At 36.7% G+C, this 22599-nt stretch overlaps 1 protein-coding gene across 1 annotated transcript; it reads right to left on the minus strand.

The window, feature by feature from the left end:
- Positions 1 to 6785: 6785 nt before the first annotated feature.
- LOC126976865 (sodium channel protein Nach-like) lies at positions 6786 to 19560 on the minus strand. The gene is made up of 10 exons (XM_050825484.1): positions 19412 to 19560; positions 17233 to 17430; positions 15842 to 16108; positions 14068 to 14182; positions 12604 to 12728; positions 11522 to 11673; positions 10643 to 10696; positions 9390 to 9484; positions 7828 to 7933; positions 6786 to 6926 (listed from the first exon to the last, which is right to left on the minus strand). The coding sequence occupies exons 1-10, from the start codon at positions 19558 to 19560 to the stop codon at positions 6811 to 6813; spliced, it is 1377 nt and encodes a 458-aa protein (XP_050681441.1). The 3' UTR covers positions 6786 to 6810.
- Positions 19561 to 22599: the final 3039 nt, after the last annotated feature.

Below are 22599 nucleotides of genomic sequence, written 5' to 3' on the forward strand. Positions count from 1 at the left end.
TATAGCAATAGCAATGACAGTACAATATTGTACACTTTATTAAAAAGAGCGCAAAAAAAGAATGCTGGGGGAGTTTCTTGCGTCGCGTTCTCTCTCAGAGCGCCATTTGCTTCCGAAGTGGTAGTAGTATCTAGTATATTAGAAATGACATCAAAAAACGTCCAAAGACAAAAAAAAGACATCTAAAGGAATCTAAAATCTAAGAAAGAGTTTTAAAATGGTACCACACTGTGGGATACACGATCACCCCCCCCCCACGCTATTTTTTGTATTAATTTGATTGTAATTCAATTGTATTTATTTAAAATAAATAAACCCGCAGAGTTTCCCCGTTTGTCTCATGTCTGAATAAGTGATAATAAAATCTGGTTTTAAATAATATACAAGTAATAATACTTAATTCCTTATGCGCTTCCTATTATTGCACTCTTGATACAATTTTTTTTATGGAATAGGAGGGCCTGTTGTCAAGTGATCACCGCCGCCCACAATCTCTCGCAACACCACAGGAATCAAAGGAGTGTTGCCGGCCTTTAAGGAAGGTGTACGCGCTTTTTTTGAAGGTACCCATATAAGGTATTAATTCAATGGTTTTTAATATTGCTCGCTACAAATGAAATTTTCCAATATTGTATGGCACGATTTTGGGACACATTTACCCCTTCGCAGCTGATTACCGCTCAGCACTCATAGCGGTGAAAGATAAAACAAAGCGTTCATAGACAATTCACAAAAGCCACTTGATACCCGCAATTAAAATCTTAACATATAGGGTTAATAAACACCTTGTGTAGGGATGGGGTGTCCCCAACGATAAAGGATGCGTTATTTAATTTATATTAGTCAATTATTAAAGAAGATTGTGATTTTATTCTTGAGATTTTTCCACTATTGTAATCGTTAGGGGAAGTGAGCGTCTCTACAATAATATAAAGATTATTAAAAATAATTTATTACTAGGTTATGAGATAAAATATTCATGATATCTTCGTAAAAAATGATATATCAATAAACGATTGCCTAATTTTTTATTTATGTAGTACAAGTACAAGCTAATATGCTTAATGGTAAATAATTGTCCACCCTAAACTGCAATAAACGATTCATATATTCCATAACCGGTTAGTTTCATTTTCAAAATTCAAAAAATAGAAATATACACACTATCAAACGAATTTAGACAAAGTATTCTAAATATTACATTACTCGATAGTTACTACTCAGGGGATATCGATATAATAACAGCAACCCCTTTAGAACGTCGTTAAGAGAGAGGTAGGACGTCTTAGAATTAAATTACACCTCGCTAACTCTAAACAATAATCTTTAACATTTCCATACTCCAACCCATATCGCCGGTTCTGAATGGGGTGTGGTGATACAGCGAGCGTGTTAAACGCTCTACAGTTTATACTAACGTCGTGACAGCAACAAAAGTATAAATTCTACGAAAATATTGAGCTGAAAAACCCCGTTTAAATTTAATATTGTTATTCAACTTCTGCGATAAATACATGTGTATTGCAGTATTATGACATCAAAATTAATTATAAATTTTAATATGTAGCAATTTGAGAAACGTAATTAGATACAACTTGTGTTATTTCTATACAATAATCGGCTGTTATCACGAGCACCTAAAGGGCTGAAACTTCAAATTAATATTGAGACAGAATCACCTACTTATGAGATATAATAATGCCAACGAACATAACACAGTAGGATTTCTTTTTGACAAACCTCAATGAGTTAAAATACTTTTTACCATAAGTTAACAGCTAGATAGGTATCACACCGGCGCGGGTAGTGTGCAAAAATGATTTTTTTTTATGGAATAGGAGGACAAACGAGCGTAAGGGTCATCTGGTGTTAAGTTATCACCGCCGCCCACATTCTCTTGCAACACCAGAGGAATCACAAGAGCGTTGCCGGCCTTTAAGGAAAGTGTACGCGCTTTTTTTGAAGGTACCCACGTCGTATCACCTCGGAAACACCGCACAAGGAAGCTCATTCCACAGCTTTGTAGTACGTGGAAGAAAGCTCCTTGAAAACCGCACTGTGGAGCATCGCCACACATCCAGATGGTGGGGATGATATCCTAAGTTATGGCGTGTCGTGCGAAGGTGGAATCCGGCGGCTGGAATTAGGTTAAACAGCTCTTCGGAACACTTCCCGTGATAAATGCGGTATAAGACACACAATGAAGCGACGTCTCTACGCAACGCCAAGTGATCATGTTATTTGTTTGATAAGTGCTAGCTAGTGAAATTTGAGGGCTACTGAGACTTTACATCTTATGCTTCAAGCTGGTGAGCACAGTCACAGCGCTGCACGAAATTGTACGTTATTCAAGAATCCTCAGTGATGCATCAGTATCATTTGCTATCAGGTAAACTTACTTACAGCTAATCTTACTCATGCCATGTCTTATCATAAAAAAATGCTATCCTAAAATAAAGAATATTGTACTCCAAGATGGTTTGATCCTAAATGATTACTATACCCGTTGCAACAGAGACCCTACACCATCCATTTATGAGTGCTGCCTTAAGTTGTGTTGGCTACAGATAACTTAATGAGTTGTTCCTATAGTTATATTAGTATAAGCTTTTAATGTGTTTATCAAAGTGTCTACTTTGCAATGAGGTTAGGAAGCTTGTATCAGAACACATTGTAGTTCATATTCATATATTCATATAGTTCCAGTGCTTTAGCGAAAAAATATTATAGTACTTATTTTAAACGATAAATCATGCAACTAATATGCATATTTAATATTCAAATAAATATTTTTTCCTTTTGTTCTTACATGTAGTGGAACTAGATTCTAAAAACACAATAATACAGCACCACTATTAAGTGAGCCCTATACTCATTTATTGACGGAAAGAGAAGATGAACCAACTCAAGTTATTCAAATTCAAATTCGAAAACACTTTATTCATGTGGGTCACGGAAATGACACTTATGAATGTGAAAAAAAAAATTAAAATATTGTTCCTTATTGAATTTACCGCTACTTCGTAAAGGGTTCAGCTAATGAGAAGAAGTAGCAAGAAACTCATTGCCACTCTTTTAAGTCAAGATGTACATTTTAATTGTTTTACAAATCATTTCGATTACGATAAATGCAAAGTGACGCAACAAAAATACTCAAATGTCAAAAACTGAAAGGCTCACATGAGTAAGTCAAAAAAAAGGAAAAAAAGTAAATTAATACTTATCAACACAAGAGTAATTGAGTATAGTAGATGCATCAATCCACACATACCGTAAATAAATAGAGGCATTATGTTAGCATTTCATAAAATAAAATATATAATATCTTTAACTTTAAAGGAAATAATAATAATAAAAAACACATCAAGCAGACCTCCCGGTAACAAGACCATCCAGCCACCACGAGTAGCACCCGTGCACGAGCATGATGCATGGACCAGCCATCGCCTCCCTCGACCATATTTTAGGGAAGGGAACGACCCGCCCTACGTCGCCGCTACAAGCAGTTAAGAAGCATGATCTAACCTTAACGTTGACAACATGATATGAATTTGAATTGTAATGTATACCGCAGAATTGCGCCCGTCTTCTTAGTATAAAAATTGAATATTTCATGTATTTTTTTATATAAACAATGTTACGTTAAACAAGAAATACTCTTAAGTTAAGACAAAATACATACCTTCTTCCCAATACCCTGTCACTGTTCCTACCTAATGTAAATAATAATGGAATCAATAATACCAAAATGGATCAACCATTAAGTAATTCATTAGAATGTTAACATTAACCCGGTCACTGCGATACACAAAGGCCTCCACAATTGTTTAATTGGCCGAAGAGACCGAACTATCTTAATAAGGTGCTTAAGGGTTGAATTTACGACGTGCTAATAGAACCCAACGTATGACGCTCGCAATTATCTCAACCCTCTATTTAATTCACCTGAAAGGGACTCTGGGTCTAAAGTACCCTGTTATGATAAGCTATCAATTTTGGATTATTACAGGCTTATAATTACAGATAGTTTCCTACTTGTAACTCACGATGCGATGTTATTAATGATGTAGGATTGAAGTTAATTTTAAATATTAAATAAATAAATCGTTTATGTTATTAAAGCATTGTGTATTAGAATTTTAGATACCTAGGTAACACTGAAAATGTTTAGAAAATTAAAAACGTCTTATTGTAGAAAGTTGCCAGTACTTTTATTGTTTTTCGAAGTAATCTCCGTTCCTCTCTACACATTGACCACTGAGAAAAGCAGTGGGCGGGGTCTCTTCTATGGTGTTTTCGTACGCTTTTACCGTATCTTCAGGGCTCGTAAAGCGAATACCTCAAATTTTATCTTTAGTTCTTGGGAATAAATAAAAGTCGCAGGGCGCCAGGTCAGGACTGTATGGCGGATGACTCATTATCTCGAAACCTGCCATAGTCAAATATTCAAAAGTCCGTTTTGCGTAGTGCGCTGAAGCATTGTCGTGGTGAAGGAGGATCCTGCTTCGAGGGTGCTGCTGTAGAATATTTTCCAAGACAACAGGCAAACAGCGATTGACATACCAGTCTGCAGTAACTGTCCTTCCATCTTCTAGCAAATTGTCGCGAAATGACCTTTCCGAACAAAGAATGAGGCAATCATTTTTTTTCTTGACTTCTTCCTTTCTTTACCTTAGTTGGCCGATCCTCGAAAGGAAACACCCACTGAGCTGATTGTCTTTTGGTTTCGGGTTCATAGCAATATATCACCTGTGACGATGTCAAATACAGCATTCGAGTCACCTCCGTTGAACTAATCTAACATTTGACGACACCAGTCCATGCGAAGGTGTTTCTGGTCGTCGGTTCATGTATGGGGAATCCATCTGGTACAAAGCTTCCTGTCGCCTAAACGTTCGTGTAATATTTTTTGAACTTGACCCATAACAATGCCTAGGCTTGCCTGTATCTGCTGATAGGTCACTCTCTTATCTTCCTCTATCATGCGTCGCACAGCACTGATGTTATCTTCAGTAGTCGCTGTTAAAGGACGTCCCTCACGCGGATCATCATTGAGATTGCTACGTCCAGGCTTAAACTCGTTAAACCAATTGTAAATAGTGGCACAAGATGGGGCTTCATTAAGAAATACTAAACACAGCCTATCATAGCTTTGTTGTTGAGTAAGCCCACAACGAAATTCATAATAAATCATTGACCGAAAATTTTCTTTAATGAACCTAAGTTCATTTTCACGTGTAACAAGAGTTTTAGATTTGCCGCCAATTCACAAAACAACTAAATGAATACTACATTAGGTTACCAAAGAGTTCTAAAATTGAAATGCAAAAAAAGTTAAATGAAACATTTTAGAACTCTAAACATTTTCAGTGTTACCCACGATTTTACTTTACACAAAGAGAAGAAAGGGTTCTCCTTATTAAGTAATAATAATTAATTCCTAATGTAATAGCAGTTGGGGACCCAGTGCTCTGTGAACGGCTGGATCACTTGGCATTGCGTAGAAACGTCGCTTCATTGTGTGTCTTCTACTGCATTTATAACGGGGAGTGTTCTGAAGAGCTGTATCACCTGATTCCTGCCGCCGACCCTCGCATGACACGCCACAAATTAGGATAACATCCCCACCATCTGGATGTGTGGCGGTTCCACAGTGCGGCTTACCAGGAACTTTCTTCCACGTACTACAATGCTGTTAAATGAGATCCAACATGTGTACCTTCAAAAAAGCGCGTACACCTTTCTTAAAGGCCTGCACCGTTCCTGTGATTCCTCTGGTGTTGCAGGAGAATGTGGGCGGCGGTGATCACTTAACACCAGGCGCCCCGTATGCACGTTTAACCTCTATTTCCATAGAAAATAGCAACAGAGATCCTGACATCTGTAAAATGTTTGTAATAAATGTTGATCTTATAACTATACAATGATTTTGTTTCTATTAAATTTTAGAAGGTGCTGCCCGTGACGTCATCCGCGTGAGCGTTCATTACGATCTTCACAGGAAAATTATCTCTCTTGTTAATTCATGCAAAATTTGAATTAAATCTATTCAGTATTTTTTGCAATTTGATCGTTAATACATACAAACAGATAAATAGAGAAAAATTCTATACAGTACTTATGATTATGCGCATTGATACAAAAGATGTAAACAAATGAAATTAATTAAACTTGGGGCAACGATAACAACGATATTAATTTTAATTCTAAACTGTGTCTGAACACAGCAGGGGAGCACGAAAATATGTCGATGTCAAGAAAACTATTGTTGTAAGATTTACACATTCTGTGTAATGGCGCGCGAAACCCAATGCATGAGCGGAGAGACCTGGCTGGGACGTGAAAGCCTACGAGACTGAGGAGCTCAGAAGATGTCAGCTCACCAGTACATATTTTCTTTAAATTTACACAGTCTGTTATAGTACAACTACATACTAGAAGTAATGCGGTATTAAGATAATAATAAATCTTGCTAACTTAGATCATTTATACGTTTAGATAGACTAAGACAGCTATGAAAACATCGAAAAAAAAATGAGGTTGACAGTGAATCTCTATTTTGAGCAATGCACGCACACTAACACAAAGTATCATACAAATCGCGAGTATAAGACGTAGCTTGTCACGTACACTAAACAAATATTCATGGCCTATTTTTATCGGTTTTCTTACAGCAAGAGACTCTATTTATTTATTTTACAACTTTAGAAAACTTACAGTTAATACATATTAAAAATTATAATTAATTAATCATTATAATTTTATGTATAATAATTATAATAATATCTAGAAGTAAATTTTCTAAGATTGCTAATATACTTTTGTTCTCGTGTAACAGATCAGACGAAGAGTCAAGAAATATATGATCTCCATGAAGCTGAGCACACTACAACCCAGGAACAGACCTGCCATGCCACCCACACTAACTGAAACAGACACACACATATTTACATTTTTCCACCAATGGAAGGCTCCGTTGCACAGGATGCCGGCTAGATTATGGGTACCACAACGGTGCCTATTTCTGCCATGAAGCAGTAAGTTAAACATTACTGCGTTTCGGTCTGCAGGGCGCCGTAGCTAGTGAAATTACTGGGCAAATTAGACTTTACATCTTAAGTCTCAAGGTGACGAGCGCAATTGTAGTGCCGCTAAAATTTTTTGGTTTTTTCAAGAATCCTGAGCGGCACTGCATTGTAATGGGCATAACGTATCAATTACCATCAGCTGAACGTCCTGCTCGTCTCGTCCCTTACTTTTATATAAAATAAAATATTTTTACCTCAATACTGGCATTATCTACCCAGATCAAAGATCTTCTTGAATAGAAGGGCATGGGCCTACATTAAAGCATTGTCTAGCTCTTTTGTCTAACCCCAGTTTCATATAGCCCAATTTGGCATTTCTGTCTAGAATGGCATCGGGATTTCGAGACTCAGTTTCAGATTCTTAGTTCATTTTAAATGAATAGTCGTATGCCGTGCAAGTTTAAATCTTTTTTTTTTAATAAGAGGGGGCAAACGGGCAAGATTTTCTCTTGATGAGAAGTTGTGAAGACAAGCACCCATTGACATACCCAGGGCTCAAGTGATGCGTTACCGGCCCTTTAAGTTGACAGTAAAGCTACTCGTATAGCCGATAATTGATTCCACAAAGTGGCTGTGCGAGGCAAGAATTTCCTCGCCAAATGCACGGTCATCGAATGCCAGACGTCAAAAGACGTTATTTCTGGTGGTGGAATTCGGCTGCTGACTGACTAGAACAACTCTGAGAGCTCCCAGTGATATATGTGCTCTTTTTTTTAATTTTCGTCTTGTATTAACTTACCTAATACATCGGTGAATCCAAATATAATATCCCTTCGATATCTCATTCTTGGATAGCTCACTATACCCCACTGCAGATTTGTACCCAGAAACCATTCTTGCATTGCCTAAAATATTAGACAAGGGGTGTTCAATATATATATTGACACACACACACTATAGTGTGAACGACGTGCAAACCTATTGGAACCAAAAATTACTAGCAAGTAAAGCTGGAATATAAATAAGATTAAAAAAAATTATTAGATTTTTTTAATGGATGTATTTTGTTTTTATTTTGACGAAGCGTGTTGTCGAAAATGTGCAATATTTTATTGCGCACGGTTATTGATATTTTGCAGCCTTGAAAAATTTTTTCTTTAACTTGGTACGTTATTAAACTACTCAAGAATACATCATACATGGGGCACACTAAAAGTTTTGCACTTCTAGTTAATCAGAACTATTTGAATTTCGAATGTTATATTTTTTGAAATATTTCAAACTTCTTAGTAATAAAAAAACAATTGGCGGGAAATCATTTGTCAATTATTTTTATCACACATCAAAGTTCTACGTACGCAACAAAAATGGAATTAAGTCTCTCTCTCCGCTAGCCTGTGCTGCTCGTCTTCAAAATGCTTTTGTGAGAGAAGCAACTTGAGGCGTTGGTTTGCTGAATTTGAGAGAGGTCGGATTTCTTTGGCGGCTTTCAACTGCCGTCAAAGAAAATAATGTGGCTACTGTTAAGCGGCTAATTGAAGAAAATCCGAGGATTACCTAATAGACAATTCGAGTGCTATTGGGGATTGGGATGAGCCAAATAAAAAAAAAATACATGAAGAATTAAAGTTCAGAAACTTTGTTGTCGTTGGATCCCTCATGAACTGACAGCCTAGTAGAAGCGAGCTCGCGTGGACATTCAAATGCTGCTTATGACATTGTCACAGGAGACGAAACGTGGATTTAATGTTTTGAACCCAAAAAAAACAGCCAACTTGTGATTGCGTGTTTGAAAATGAGAACAGGCTAACAAAAGGAGGCAGGCGAGAAACGTTGGTCAAAGATGATCGCATTTTTCGCAGCTACACAATTCCACTTGAATATCAAAAAAGTGTTAATGCCGAGTGATATTCTACCATTTGTTTACCCAGGGTGTAAAAAGTTCGCGAAAGACGACCAAAAAGACGGTTTCTCCTACATCATGACAACGCCACTTGACACACGGCCGGCCTTGCAACCATCCTGCACATAGCCCCGACCTAGCACCCTGTGATTCCTGTATTTTCCCCAAAATCAAAGATTTTATGAGAGGTTCCACTATAACCAATTCCGAAGAGGCAGTGATAGCGTTCAATCAGCACGTAGAAAACATGCCTCTGTGGTCCTGCTGTTTTAAAAAATGCTTCGATCGCATCAAAAAATTGTTTAAATTGCAAAGGAGGGTATTTTGTAAAGTAATAAACATAATATTTTGGTTTAAACATGTTGTTTTTTAAGTTACGCAAAACTTTAAGTGTGACCTACGTACTTCAGTATTGGACGACAATATTAAAAAACCATGTGGCAACTGAAACAACATACATTAGACTGAATGACGTAATTAACATCGTCACATATCGGCAGGCAGCCACAGTTAATCTTCTTTCCCTCTTTATTCCTTAGCTTGTAGAGTTCATCTGAAATTTGTTTCTATGAAAATAAGGGACTTATAACACAATATGTCAACATAAAGACAAATACATACTTTCTGTAGACTCAGCAATAATCAACATTGTAATGAGAATTTTCAGCAGGTGAAGACAGGGTAACTAACGGCGAAGAATGGGAACACCCATGCGGTGAATGGATTAGTTCAGCACCACAATATAACAAGAGTAATATTAAAACAATATTTAAATAGGTGAAAATTTAAAGAAGATGGAGCTTCCAATGTTAACCGTTAAAATGGAAACAGTGTTAGAAAAAATAAATAAAATAAATTGAATTTTTTATCACTTAATATTATCATGCCAATTAGGAGTCTACAGTTTTACCAGTGGGAGGCTCCTTGCACAGGATGCCGGCTAGATTATGGGTACCATAAGGGCGGCTATTTCTGCCGTGAAGCAGTAATGTGTAAGCATTACTTTGTTTGGGTCTGAAGGGCGCCGTAGCTAGTGAAATTACTAGGCAAATGAGACTTAACATCTTATGTCTCATGGTGACGAGCGCAATTGTAGTGCCGCTCAGAATTTTTGGTCTTTTCAAGAATCGTGAGCGGCTTTGCATTTTATTGGGCAGGGCGGATCAATTACCATCACCTGAACGTCCTGCTCGTCTCGTCCCGTATTTTCATAAAAAAAGGCACAACCTTCCGGATAGATGAAATGTTAAACCATATCGGCACATTTTTCAGCCTATTTCTTTCAGTTTGAAGAGTAAAATTACCTGGTAACTAAGATATAAAATCTTATATCTGGCGATGAGTACGGTGGTGCAAGTGAGTTGGGTTTTATTATGAAAATAAAGGCAGTACGTTCAGCTGATGGTAATTGATACGCCCTACCCATTACAATGCACTGCCGCTCAGGATACTTGAAAAACCCAAACATTCTGAGCGGCACTACAATTGCGCTCGTCACCTTGAGACATAAGATGTTAAGTTTCATTTGCCCAGTAATTTCACTAGCATTTTTTGTTCAGGGTTTTGAGGAATTCTGCATTACTTACTAAAAGTTGAACGTTTTGTTCATCTCTAATAAAAATATATAACATACAAACTATATTGATGCCATGAAAGATATTAAATTGTGTGTTTATAATTTGCACGATAGTTACATCAAGTTAATGCCTACCTTTATGTTTTGCCAAGCAATGAAGTCCTCTTACGTCACATATTTTTTCATCGCCTGCAAGAAAATAAGTAGCAATTTCGATAATAATCAAATTAAGATTGCATTACATTTAGAGGGAATATTTAGCATCGCAAATTAACGAATTAGCTATGAATATACACTGACAAATATATCTTTACTTAATAATAAACGTAAGGATATATAATATATTAAATAATTCAAGCACCGAAAGGAATAATTCTGTTTTTTTTTTTTTTTTTTAATTTCAAGCAAAGCTACGTTCTTTTTAAGGTTCTTTTTTCTGTTGTTCGAATCACAGAGTTCTCAATATTTCATTTTAAGAGAAAAATATATATTATAGAGAATATAATATTATGTATAATATAGAGAAAAATACAAATATATATTAATAATAATAGCACAGGCTAATTCTGAAAAAATACCGTAACATAATGACAAATTTATAATTTTTTCTTATGAAAATATGGGACGAGACGAACAGGACGTCCAGCTGATGGTATTTGATACGCCCTGCCAAGTACAATGCAGTACCGCTCAGGATTCTTATTTTGAAAATTGAAAAATCTCAAAAAGTCTGAGCGGCACTACTATTGCACCTATCATCTTGAGACATAAGATGTTAAGTCTTATTTGCCCAGTAATTTCACTAGCTACGGCGCCCTTCAGACCGAGACACAATAATGTTTACACATTACTGCTTCACGGCAGACATAGGCACCGTGGTGGTACCTATTATCCAGCCGGCATTCTGGTAACTCCCACAGATAACATTATGGTTGAGTTACGAATTACGACGACTATTCGTATATTCAAACATTCAAAACTTTCTTGATTGACACCAATAAGAGAGATATTTACCAAACCGTCGATAGAAGTGGGGCACGCATTTACAATACTGAAGACTCAATCGAATGCGACACTCCATCTGACACATGGTATACGTGTAGACGGCAAAGTGTTTTAGATTGTTCTCGTTGGTGAACCTGCACCTGCGTTGGCCGACGCTCAATCTGCACGAGAGAAAAGCTAGTTACGGAGCGCTGTGAAAGGCTGAGTAAGAAATGTTTTACACTGCGTCTCATATATTTAAGATTTTGATCGGTTTGTATGTGTAGATCTATACAATAATGACTTGACTATAAATACATTGATAATTGTTGAATATTCTGAAGAGCTGTTTAACCTGATTCCTGCCGCCGAATTCCACCTTCGCACGACGCGCCACAAGTTAGGATATCATCCCCACCATCTGGATGTGTGGCGGTCCTCCACAGTGCGGTTTTCAAGGAGCTTTCTTAGAGGTACCTTCAAAAAAAGCGCGTACACCTTCCTTAAGGACCGGCAACGCTCTTGTGATTGCAAGAGATTGTGGGCGGCGGTGATCACTTAACACCAGGTGATCCGCACGCTCGTTTGTCGTCCTTTTCCATGAAAAAACCGTGCAAGTTTATGAACACCAATACACTCACAAGTTGCGCTCAAATCGGTAGGTTACGCGTCATTTGTATTAACTAAAAAGTCAACTCAAGGAAGAAAAGTCGACAAGGAAAACAGAAAAATGGAATGGAAAAGTGAGTTTGACTTGACTCTTAGAGTTCTGTATTAGCACAGATTAAGTAAGGATACTTACGTATTAAGTATTAGTTAAGTTCAAGAACTACGATTCTCCTTTGATATCAATTTAATTAAACAAACATACAAAAAAAATCATGGCCTTGTCTTTTTTTTGATTTGAACAAGAACCTTAATTTTAAAATCTTCAAGGGGCCGCCAAATCAGTAGGTACATTTGGCAATTTGATTCCCTACGTGTTCCTGTGATGGATTGACAGGATAGACGGACTAACGGGCAAAACGGGTATTTCGTCAAGACAAATCCAATTCAATGTAATTTTCATTAAGCGTTATAAAATCTTAAAAATGGATCGAAGTACTATTTACCTAGCAGCTTCTTGTGACGTGTAAACCGTTATAGCAGTTACATATATCTTCAAGTAAAACATTTCTTCCGAGTGATGAAACTTTGTGGATATATCTGGTACTTCCAGAGGTCCGTGAATGTATACCTGGGAGTAAATCAGTTAAAAGTTAATCAGGCTTTGTTTGTCGGAGCTGCATTGGCAATTCATAACTAAGTCTTACTGCTTCGTCTCTTTTGATACTATTAAGGTTTTTTTTTATGGAAACAAAGGACGAGATGACGACTGGAAATTGATATGCCCTGCCCATTACAATGCAATGCCGCTCAGGATTCTTGAAAGACCCAAAAATTCTGAGTGGCACTACAACTGCACACGTCACCTTGAGACATAAGATGTTAAGACATGAGATGTATGTTTATAGATATATTCATAGGTGAATCATAATGCTGACAGCAGGAACAAACAAACTTGTTTTGCTTACTACATGGTTAAGTTGAATTAGTAAGTCCTTTGCTAGGCGATGTATATGCTTATTATTAAAAAATTATGTTGTTGAGATTCTTCAGATAAAAAATTTGATACCTATTAAAATGAAAATTAGTTATGGCGAATTAATAGACAGACATACCTACATTAGAGATGGTCTGCAGCTCCTAGAGGATTAGCAGGGATCCTGCTAATCCTCTAGGAGCTCTAAGGCTAAGTTCTAAGGTGTCTAATAGTCAAGTTAGTAAGTCTTTTGTGGGGCGATGTATATGGTTTTACAACAAGATCCCAGAAAATATTCAAAACAAAAGTATTACGTTATTCAAAAGAATTGTTAAAGTTTGTGTGGTAAAGGTTACTATAACATAAATGACTTAATGATACCGATACAGATTGGGATTGGAGCAACCGTCCTCAGACTATTAAATAATAAGTTTAATTGTACAATATTACTTTGTAAACATATTTTTTCAATGAAATAAAAGCCCGCTGAAATAGTTGTGCCCGTTCTTCTCAGGTCTGAGGCATTCGTTTTGGAATGGGTGATAGTTTTTGAATTTTAATAAGTGACGTAACATCCTATTTTGAATAAAAATATTTGAATTTGAATTTGTGTGTTACTGTATTTACTCGGCGTTTTGTGAATAAATTGCGTTACACCGAGTACTTTGAAGCGATGCGAATAGACCGTTAACCGCTGATGAATGAAAATGCGTGCTACTGAACTGGTGCCAGGTGACAATTGGACATTGGTTATTAACTAGCGCAAGAGTCAATTGGCATTAGATTAGCCAATCACATACCAATGCGTCTGTTGTTTATAGGTATCTCTCTATTTCTATAGGAACTATCTGCACTATAGTTTGCCATGACAAAAAATACAACAAAAAATTAGACAATTGTAGCGCAACCACAATGATTTCAAGATAAACCAGTAATAAAACTAAAAATGTCTGTATTGGAGTATTAAAATTTAAAATATTCTGTAAGTATTTACATTGTAGGACGATGACAAGTTCATCATATGTGCGAAAACCTCTCCGTCCAATGGATGTACTGTTACTGAGGCGTTCTGCGTCTTGATCACATCCCATCTGTTTGCTTTTAAATACCTGAAATATGGAAGCCAAAAATTATATATATATATATATATATTATTTTACTTTATTTGACAAACCAACAATATTCATGCACAAATGTAAAAATATAAACAAGGAGACTTAAAACTAAAAGACACATAGCATAACTATCAATAACTGGCATGTACAAAAGGATTGAAAGACATTCAGATTATTTTAATTTTTGGTTAATTTAAGTAGTGTATCAAAATTATAGTAATTTCTACAAATTAGTTCCCTTACTCAGGTTGGCGTTGAAGTTTTTAACAAAAAATTATAAAACAAGTAAACACGAAACACGGAAACGAAATTCTTATCAACTACTGTGTAGACCTGTCTCATAGATTTATTCAACATAATCTATTGTGGTAGCCACTCTTAACCTTCGCGATTGGCAGACGTATCTCCGACGGTTGAAAAACTCGTCTTCCCAAGATGCTTTGTTTAAGTATCAAAAATGACTACAAACGCATTAAATAAGAACGGGGTGTGCTGTGCCAAACTTTGCGATGTGTTTATTAAGTATGGAGTACCCCTTTAAGGTGCTGGTAAGGATGCGTAAGTTTACCCCACCTAACCCTACTTCCTCACAAGCAGCCTTTTTATCAAAGGCTTAGGGTGTTGGAGTCGATTTAACCCCGGAGTTCTTGAGTTTAATACAGTCTTGCAAAAATACGACGTTGAAGGTCAGTCTAACTCTCCTTCACCATCTCCTTGATACAACACAGAAGGGATCAGCACCAAATTGAGTGAATATAACCATACCATATTAGCCTACCATAGCATAGATACTCGTACTAGCAAATAGTGTGATTATTTTCTCTCCATATGCACTCAGTGAGCTAGACTATCAAAGCAAAGCACAAATTCATAGCTAACATACTATATGTTGATTTAAGATTACAACTAATTAACCTCCTGAGTGTACGAAATGATTCAGATGAATAATAACAATTACTTAGGGTTATATTTCACCGAGACACCATGGTGACGCAACCAGTCACCGCTATCAACAAAATGTATAAAACTCTATTAGAGAGTTACTAACCTGGTGTCCGTTTGGCTGCGCAACTAATTTCGTAGCGCGACCAGCTCGGTCGCGTGCACAGAATGTTACTGGTCGCGCCACCACTTATTACTATAGAGCTGTATGTTGTTTCGGCCGCCAGTCCGGCTGCCAGTGGCATTCCCATCTTATTGCGTGTGCAACACGTATGGACTGTTGTGTTTTATTTTGTAATTGCGTTTGTTAATTGTTAATTGCATACGATGGATCGTTTATGATCGAAATTCAAAGTAGAACATTTATTAATGATAATTCCGATAGAGGTTTAAAAATGAAATGCTAAGGCTGCATAAGGATCAACCCGCCACTATTTCTTTTTTCTCTAAAACTTTATTTTCATACTTACATAAAACAGTAGTTGATATCTCTTCGAGGACCATTGTCGTGACTCTGACTTTTGTATGGTTTCTAGTTTGGTAGCTTACGGCACCAATTACCACTTCCGGCTTACCAACCAGTCGAGCCACCGTGGTGTCCCAGTGTAATATAGCCTTAATGGATTCAATGCGGTTCCAATATTTGAAGTGTTTGAAAGATAAACTGAAGACTAAATATTATTTATTATTTTGATAATAGAAAATACTTACGGCGGTGAGTTGTACACGGCAACTTTAGAATTAATAGCATAGCAGATACCCATCTCTGTAACAGTTTGGATAATGTCGAGGTCCATCCCCAGAGCTCCAATGGTCAAGCTAGTCTTAAGGCCGGCGGACAGATCTAACAGAATTTCCAAATACTCTTCCGGAGGTACTTCGTTCATCATTGGAACAGTATCAAAGTTTTTATACGTTGCATTCGCTAAAGCTCTAATAAACAATTCTAATTTCTTCTTATCAACTATTTTTGATTTTCTGTTGGTGAAATAATAACATAAATATCAATTAATTTTGTGTTGTATTAATATATTATTTAAAAATATTATTTTGTAAATGTTCTTAAATTGAGACACATTCTTTGGACTACATTGGCTTTTCAGAAGTGCTTTTAAAAGAACACAAAAGGTGATGATGCATTGTACTGTAAGATCTACGTGTTTTAATGTATTATTGATGTGCAGAACCCACATCGAGAACGCGAAACATTACATAACACTGAACGATTGTATTTACATGACTTGCTATCTACAGGGTGGTTTTTTGAGAAAGGCGGTGATGGCCAAGTTGGAAACTATGAGACTTAGAGAAAAGTTGTGAAAGAAGTCATGCCCTCAATTTATAAGAAAACAATAACTGCATATTTTTTTTATAATTTCTTGAACTTTTGACGGAAATCGAACCCGAATGATTTTTCAAAAAATATTACATCGTATTGTATTATTGAACCATTTGACTTTGTTGCTGATAAGGATCAATCTTTGAAAAGAAATGTATTACTTAAAATGTAAGGAAAAACCAAATTTTTTGTTTTATTACTTTTAGCCGGAAGAAAACTCACCTCCTATTGAAACTTTTTGTTAGAAATCTTACTTTTTTTGTTGATATTCTATCGCGGATAAAACCTGTCATGGTATCAAATGCAGTAAAGTCATTTGATAGACGTATAAACTCATGCATTATATTCAACGGAAACCATTTTGTGCAATTTATAACAAGGTAAAAGTAAGATATGAAAAGCAATTTTAGTAATACATAATATCTTTCCAAAGTTTGATCTTTATTAGCAAAAGAGTCCATTGGGTCAATAATACAGGATGTAATTTTATTTGAAAAATCATTCGGGACGATTTCCGTCAAAAGTTCAAGAAATTTTAAAAAACTTAATAGTCAGTTATTGTTTTCTTATAAATCGAGAGCATGACTCCTTTCACGACTTTTCTCTAAGACTTGTAGTTTCCGACTTGGCCATCATCACCCTTCTCAAAAAACCATCCTGTATAATAATATTACCATGTTATAGATTAAATCCATAGTCGAGAAGCTACGATGAGGTATTAAAGTTATTTTAAAATCAGTCAGCTTTAAAACCAGCTACATACTTTAAGTACTCTTCCAACTTTAACGGGCTTATTTTGTTATCAGGGCAGACGGTGACACACGGAAAGGTTGTATTCCAAGCGAACATGTCTCTATCCATGGACACCACAGTTGGAGATGACTGGTACCTAGTCCAAGTGGTGCGAGACAGAGATACGGAGCCAAACACCGAGACAACCACTATGGAGAACCAGAGAAATCTAAAACGAAATAGGTTTAAATGTTATTATATATCTTAAAATATAATATAAAAGCAAATTCCCCACGAAAACCTATAATTTAAAAAAAATCTTGATGGGTCCTATAAAAATATGCATAAATCATTTTTTTTTGTAAATTACAATATATCCTCACAAAGCCAAGCTCTTAATTATTTAAATAACTTAGAAGAGCTCCTCATATTTCAACCATCAGAGTTAAGTGACTTATAATTGAAGTAAGTGAACGTGAAATATTTATTTAATACCAAAGATTGTACTGTCGCACAGTTCCTTTTTCCTAACTATGAAATTTTATATACTATAGCAGACTAAGAGATGGAATATGCAGTGGGAGGCTCCTTTGCACAATATGCCGGCTAGATTATGGGTACCACAACGGCGCCTATATCTGCCGTGTAGCAGTTATGTGTAAACATAACCGTATTTCGGTCTGAAGGGCGCCGTAGCTAGTGAAATTACTGCGCAAATGAGACTTCATCGTATATCTCAAGGTGACGATCGACACTGTAGTGCCACTCAGAATTTTTGGGTTTTTTAAGAATCCTGAGCAGCACTGCATTGTAATGGACAGGGCGTATGAATTACCATCAGCTGAACGTCCTGCTCGTGTCATCCCCTATTTTTATAAAAAATAGAAGAATAACCCAGAGAACAAGATTTTACCGAATTATTTGAAGAATATCATAATCAACCCCGAAAAAATCATATCCTTAATAGACAAGAAGGGAAAACAAACCTGCAGAGGTCACATCAGAGTAAACTATAGCCTTTGCTTCTTGCAGCACCGTTGAAATCACAGGAGCGATTACAGGTACCTGGTCATATAACATGGAACCACCATAGAAGGAAGTTTGTTATATTTATGGTGTTTGTCCGCTTATACAAGTTTTTTGATATTCAACTTTTAAAGGGATAAAATGTGCGTACATTAAACAAAATTTTACATATCGTTTATATATTAATTTCTTTAATATAATATAACCCCGACGTTTCATTGTTAAGTAGTAGTTAGAAAGTAAGTTTTTAGGGAGTAAAGCTACTCTCCATTTTACTCTTTAAAAATATTTTCATATGTGTTATTAAAAAATACTTTTACCACCTTCAGTGACGGAGTTAAAAGAATGTTCCAAATTGTATTTTTTTTTTCATATTGATGCAGTGCAGTGGTTTCGGATAAACATTGTTACGCGGTGCTTTTAAGTAATCGCTGGTCTGGTGCACTCCGGTGTCTGCTTGAACCATTTGACCGCATGCAATGCAGAGCTGCTCAAATTGTCGGAGATCCAGTGCTCTGTGAACGGCTATATCACCTGGTGTTGCTTAGAGACGTCGCTTCATAGTGTATCTTCTACAATATGCCGCATCTATCAGTATTCAGAAGAACTGTTTGACCTGATTCCTACCGCTATTCTACCTTCACACGACACGTCACAAATTACAACATCACCCCCCCCCCCCCCCCCCCCATCTGGAGTTAAGGCGTTCCTCCACAGTGCGATCTTCAAGGATTTTCTTGCCACGTACAACCATGGTGTGGACTGAGCATCCTTGTGCGGTGTTTGCTAGACAAAACCAAATGGGTTCCTTTAAAAAGCGTCTACACCTTCCATAAAGGCAGACAACGCTCCTGTGACTCATCCGGTGTTGCATGAGAATATAGGCGGTGGTGATCACGTATAATAAGGTGACCCGTACGATTGTTTGTCCTCCTCTTCCATACCAAAAAAAAGTCTATTTTCTAAAATACAATTATTTGCTTCTAAAACTACGACTACCGACTTAAACTACCATGCCAAGACTAAGTCTTGGACTTTCGAATGGCGACTGAGGACGGTGAGTTTAGTTGAAAACTCGTTGAGCTAAGACTGCGATAGACACTATCATAACAACAACGATGGTTCGAATGGCGCATCGTTCATAAATCTAAGCACAAAATATAAAACATGAGGTAGGTACTTACACTTCACACGACTGCCGTCGAGGTGTAACAAGATGATTTAAGCCGTGTATAGACGACGTCTCAAGAAACAGAACCAGGTAATCTTTAGCCGTCCGCCCAAATCTATACCAAGGATTTTTCTTTTTGTTCTTACGTTTCAGATGGTCCATTAAATTCCGATCCTTTTGGGGCTCAGCTGATCTTTCCGCTAACATTCTGCTTTGACTTATATCACTTTAAATTCACACCCTTTTTTTGTTTGCATAGAAATGAACGAACTCGCCACGTTTTCATTTCTATGCAATAAAATAGGTGAAGGCAAAAGATTTAAATTAATTATAAGATATTTATTTTGAAGGTTACTGCTTTTGGACAAATGTTTTTAGAAACTTTTTGTTTCATCATCATCATCAGCTGGATGACGTCAACTGCTTGACAAAGTCCTACCCCAAAGATCTCCACGACGATCGATCTTGCGGTGCCCTCATCCAACGTATTCCAGCGATCTTGATGAGATCATGCCTACCAACACTGCGTCTTGCGGTATGTGGTAGTCATTCGGGGACATTTCTGTCCCACCATCTGTCCGTTGAACTATACTACCTGCCCAGTGCCACTGCAGTTTCGCAACCATTAAGGCTGTGTCGGTTACTTTGGTTCGCCTACGGATCTCCTCATTTCTGATTCGATCTCGCAGGGAAACTCAGAGCAAAGCCCTCTCCATCGCCCTGTGAGCGACCATGAGCTTTCTTATCAGGCCCATAGCTAGCGATCACGTCTGCGTACCGTCTGTTTTATTCCATTCACTTCATATTTGAAAGTAAAAAACAATATTAAAATTGTCACAATAATGAAAAGTTTGCCATGAAACCCATAGCAATGAAAACCCGATGTAATACTTATTTATAATTAATATTTCAATGTTTCAAAAATTACTATCTTATATTTTAAGTAACAGATGAATTATGAGTATTGTTCATATAATAAGTAAGTACTTAACGAAGTGAGAGCTTTCGATCAACTTACGACTTATAGTATGGACACTCTATATTTGAGTTCCATGTCGTGATTGAGACTCATTATAACTTATCACTATTACAAGGTAATGATATTATCAAATAAACAAATCTGTTATGCTTTTGTAGAATGGAAATCACGCGATTCGAGTAACATTAGAAATTGTGTCTTAACAGGTACAAATACTGTTTGTTTTTGATAATCACTGCGTTACTTTCAGGACATTATAATTGTGGTATTGTTTGATAGCACTTAATTAGCTTAGATTATTATCAATTATCAAATACGATATAAGATATTATAGTTTGTTATTTTTATGTATTTATTATTCAAACAAAACAAATCTTATAACTATATTTACAATACTACGACTACATAAAATTAAAACTATCATTACGTGGAAGCGTACCAAGAATACTGGCAGCATTACCGCGTTGGATAGCAAGGCTGATCCGTTGACCGAAATAGCTGCCAGCGCTTGGGATTCCAGTAGCCTTATCGAGGCGCGAAGATAGTATTTTGAACATTCTCCGCGCCTCTGGGCCCCACGGGCCAAGTGTCTCGACACCAAACGGCTCTAAGATGAATGACTCACTAAGTCCAACATATTTGCGACGCTTGCTGTCTTCGGCAGTCGAAGCAGCAGCCCTGGACAGCCAAGGACTTGGATATGAGAAGGAGCCAGAGTGTCGACGCAAGTACCGTCCCACACCAGCGCCCTTCCCCGTACCCAAACCACGAGCGTCATTTTTATGTTATATTCTAATTGATTCTGCGTGCAACATGCAGCAAATCTCTACTCATCGTGACAGCTGACAAAATTGAAAAAGATCCTTCAATTATCTTCGATCAACACATAGACTTACAATATACCAGCGTATAGAGAAACAATGTGCCTATGTACATACATAACATTATCTATATCTTCTATATTCTTATAATAAATCTGTAAATATCAAATTTCTGTACAAAGAAAAAAAATACGCAAAAACGAGTCAGGGAGATGTAAGAACACAAAAAGAAAAAGTCCCGATTTTTTTGAAATTTATTGTTTCTCTGTCTGTTTGTCTGTTTGTACGGGCTAATTTCTGAAACTACTGGACCGATTTAATTGAATTTGCATGATGATACCTTATATCCCTGGTCATATCATAGATACTTTTCATTCCGGAAAATTTAAGAGTTCCCGTGGGACAGTTCAAAATCTATAGTTACTTATATAGCGTAGTACACAACAAGTTACGCACATGATTTAATAAAATATGGCATGTTGATACCTTATATCGCCGATCTTGAATACTTTGGAGATTTTTGAACTATCGAATCGAGTTGAGTTATTAAATGGATGAAAACCATCTTCATAACTGTTACTGTCGTACGACTCTTTCCCACTCAAAAATAGTTTTTTTTTTAAATGGTATGTATCAATGATATGAGAGACGTTTTCAATATAATTACAATAATTAAGTCTTCTTAGTTTCATTCCACAGACACTTGCCCCCTATCAAGAAAAAAAAATGCGATATCTTCATTTAATATATAGTTATTAAAGTTATAAGAAACAAAGATTTTTGTGTGTGCAATATATTGAGAGGCAACAGTCAAGATGTTTAGTTCTTTAAGGCTCTCAATAATATTTTTGGACCTAGCTTATAAATAACGCGAATAGTCCTCTTGTGCAGCACAAATATTGTATTAATGTAGGCATATTTGCCCCATTGCCCCAACCATCATTCATTATTCATGATTTAAAAAAATCAATATTCCTAGCGAGGAATTGAGGAATTCAGCCAGTTGATTTAAAAAAAAAACCAGCAAGAGACTCCTTTGAGTACCTTTCGCTATCCCTTATAGTTTCGGATTCTAACATCCACGCCCACTTGAAAAATTCACCAAGTAGACATTTTGCTTTTTATTAGTGTTCTTTCAGTCAGTCTTCCATCTCAATTCAGTATCGTCCATACCTTAAGTGACCATAAATATTTTCCTGCAAGCAACCACCTATCGAAGCTGAAGTGGCATTGGCAGGGCCCATAGTTCGGACAGATGGGCGGTGGGGTAGTAAGGTCCTCCAATGGCAACCACGTACCGGAAGTGTTGATAGGCATGATCTGGTTAAGATTGCCGGAATACGTTGGATGAGGGTAGTGGAGGACTGATCATCGTGGAGTTATTTGGGAGAGGACTTTGTC

Source organism: Leptidea sinapis, chromosome 42 (genome assembly GCF_905404315.1).
Source record: "Leptidea sinapis chromosome 42, ilLepSina1.1, whole genome shotgun sequence".
NCBI lineage: Eukaryota > Metazoa > Arthropoda > Insecta > Lepidoptera > Pieridae > Leptidea > Leptidea sinapis.

Excerpts from the sequence above, each read along its gene's own strand:
- LOC126976865 (XM_050825484.1), bottom strand. The coding sequence starts at position 19,560 with ATGGACCATCTGAAACGTAAGAACAAAAAGAAAAATCCTTGGTATAGA. Across the intron at positions 16,109-17,232 it reads AAGTTGGAAGAGTACTTAAA|AAAATCAAAAATAGTTGATA; the intron begins GTATGTAGCTGG and ends TTTCACCAACAG. Across the intron at positions 9,485-10,642 it reads TTGCTTGGCAAAACATAAAG|ATGAACTCTACAAGCTAAGG; the intron begins GTAGGCATTAAC and ends AACAAATTTCAG.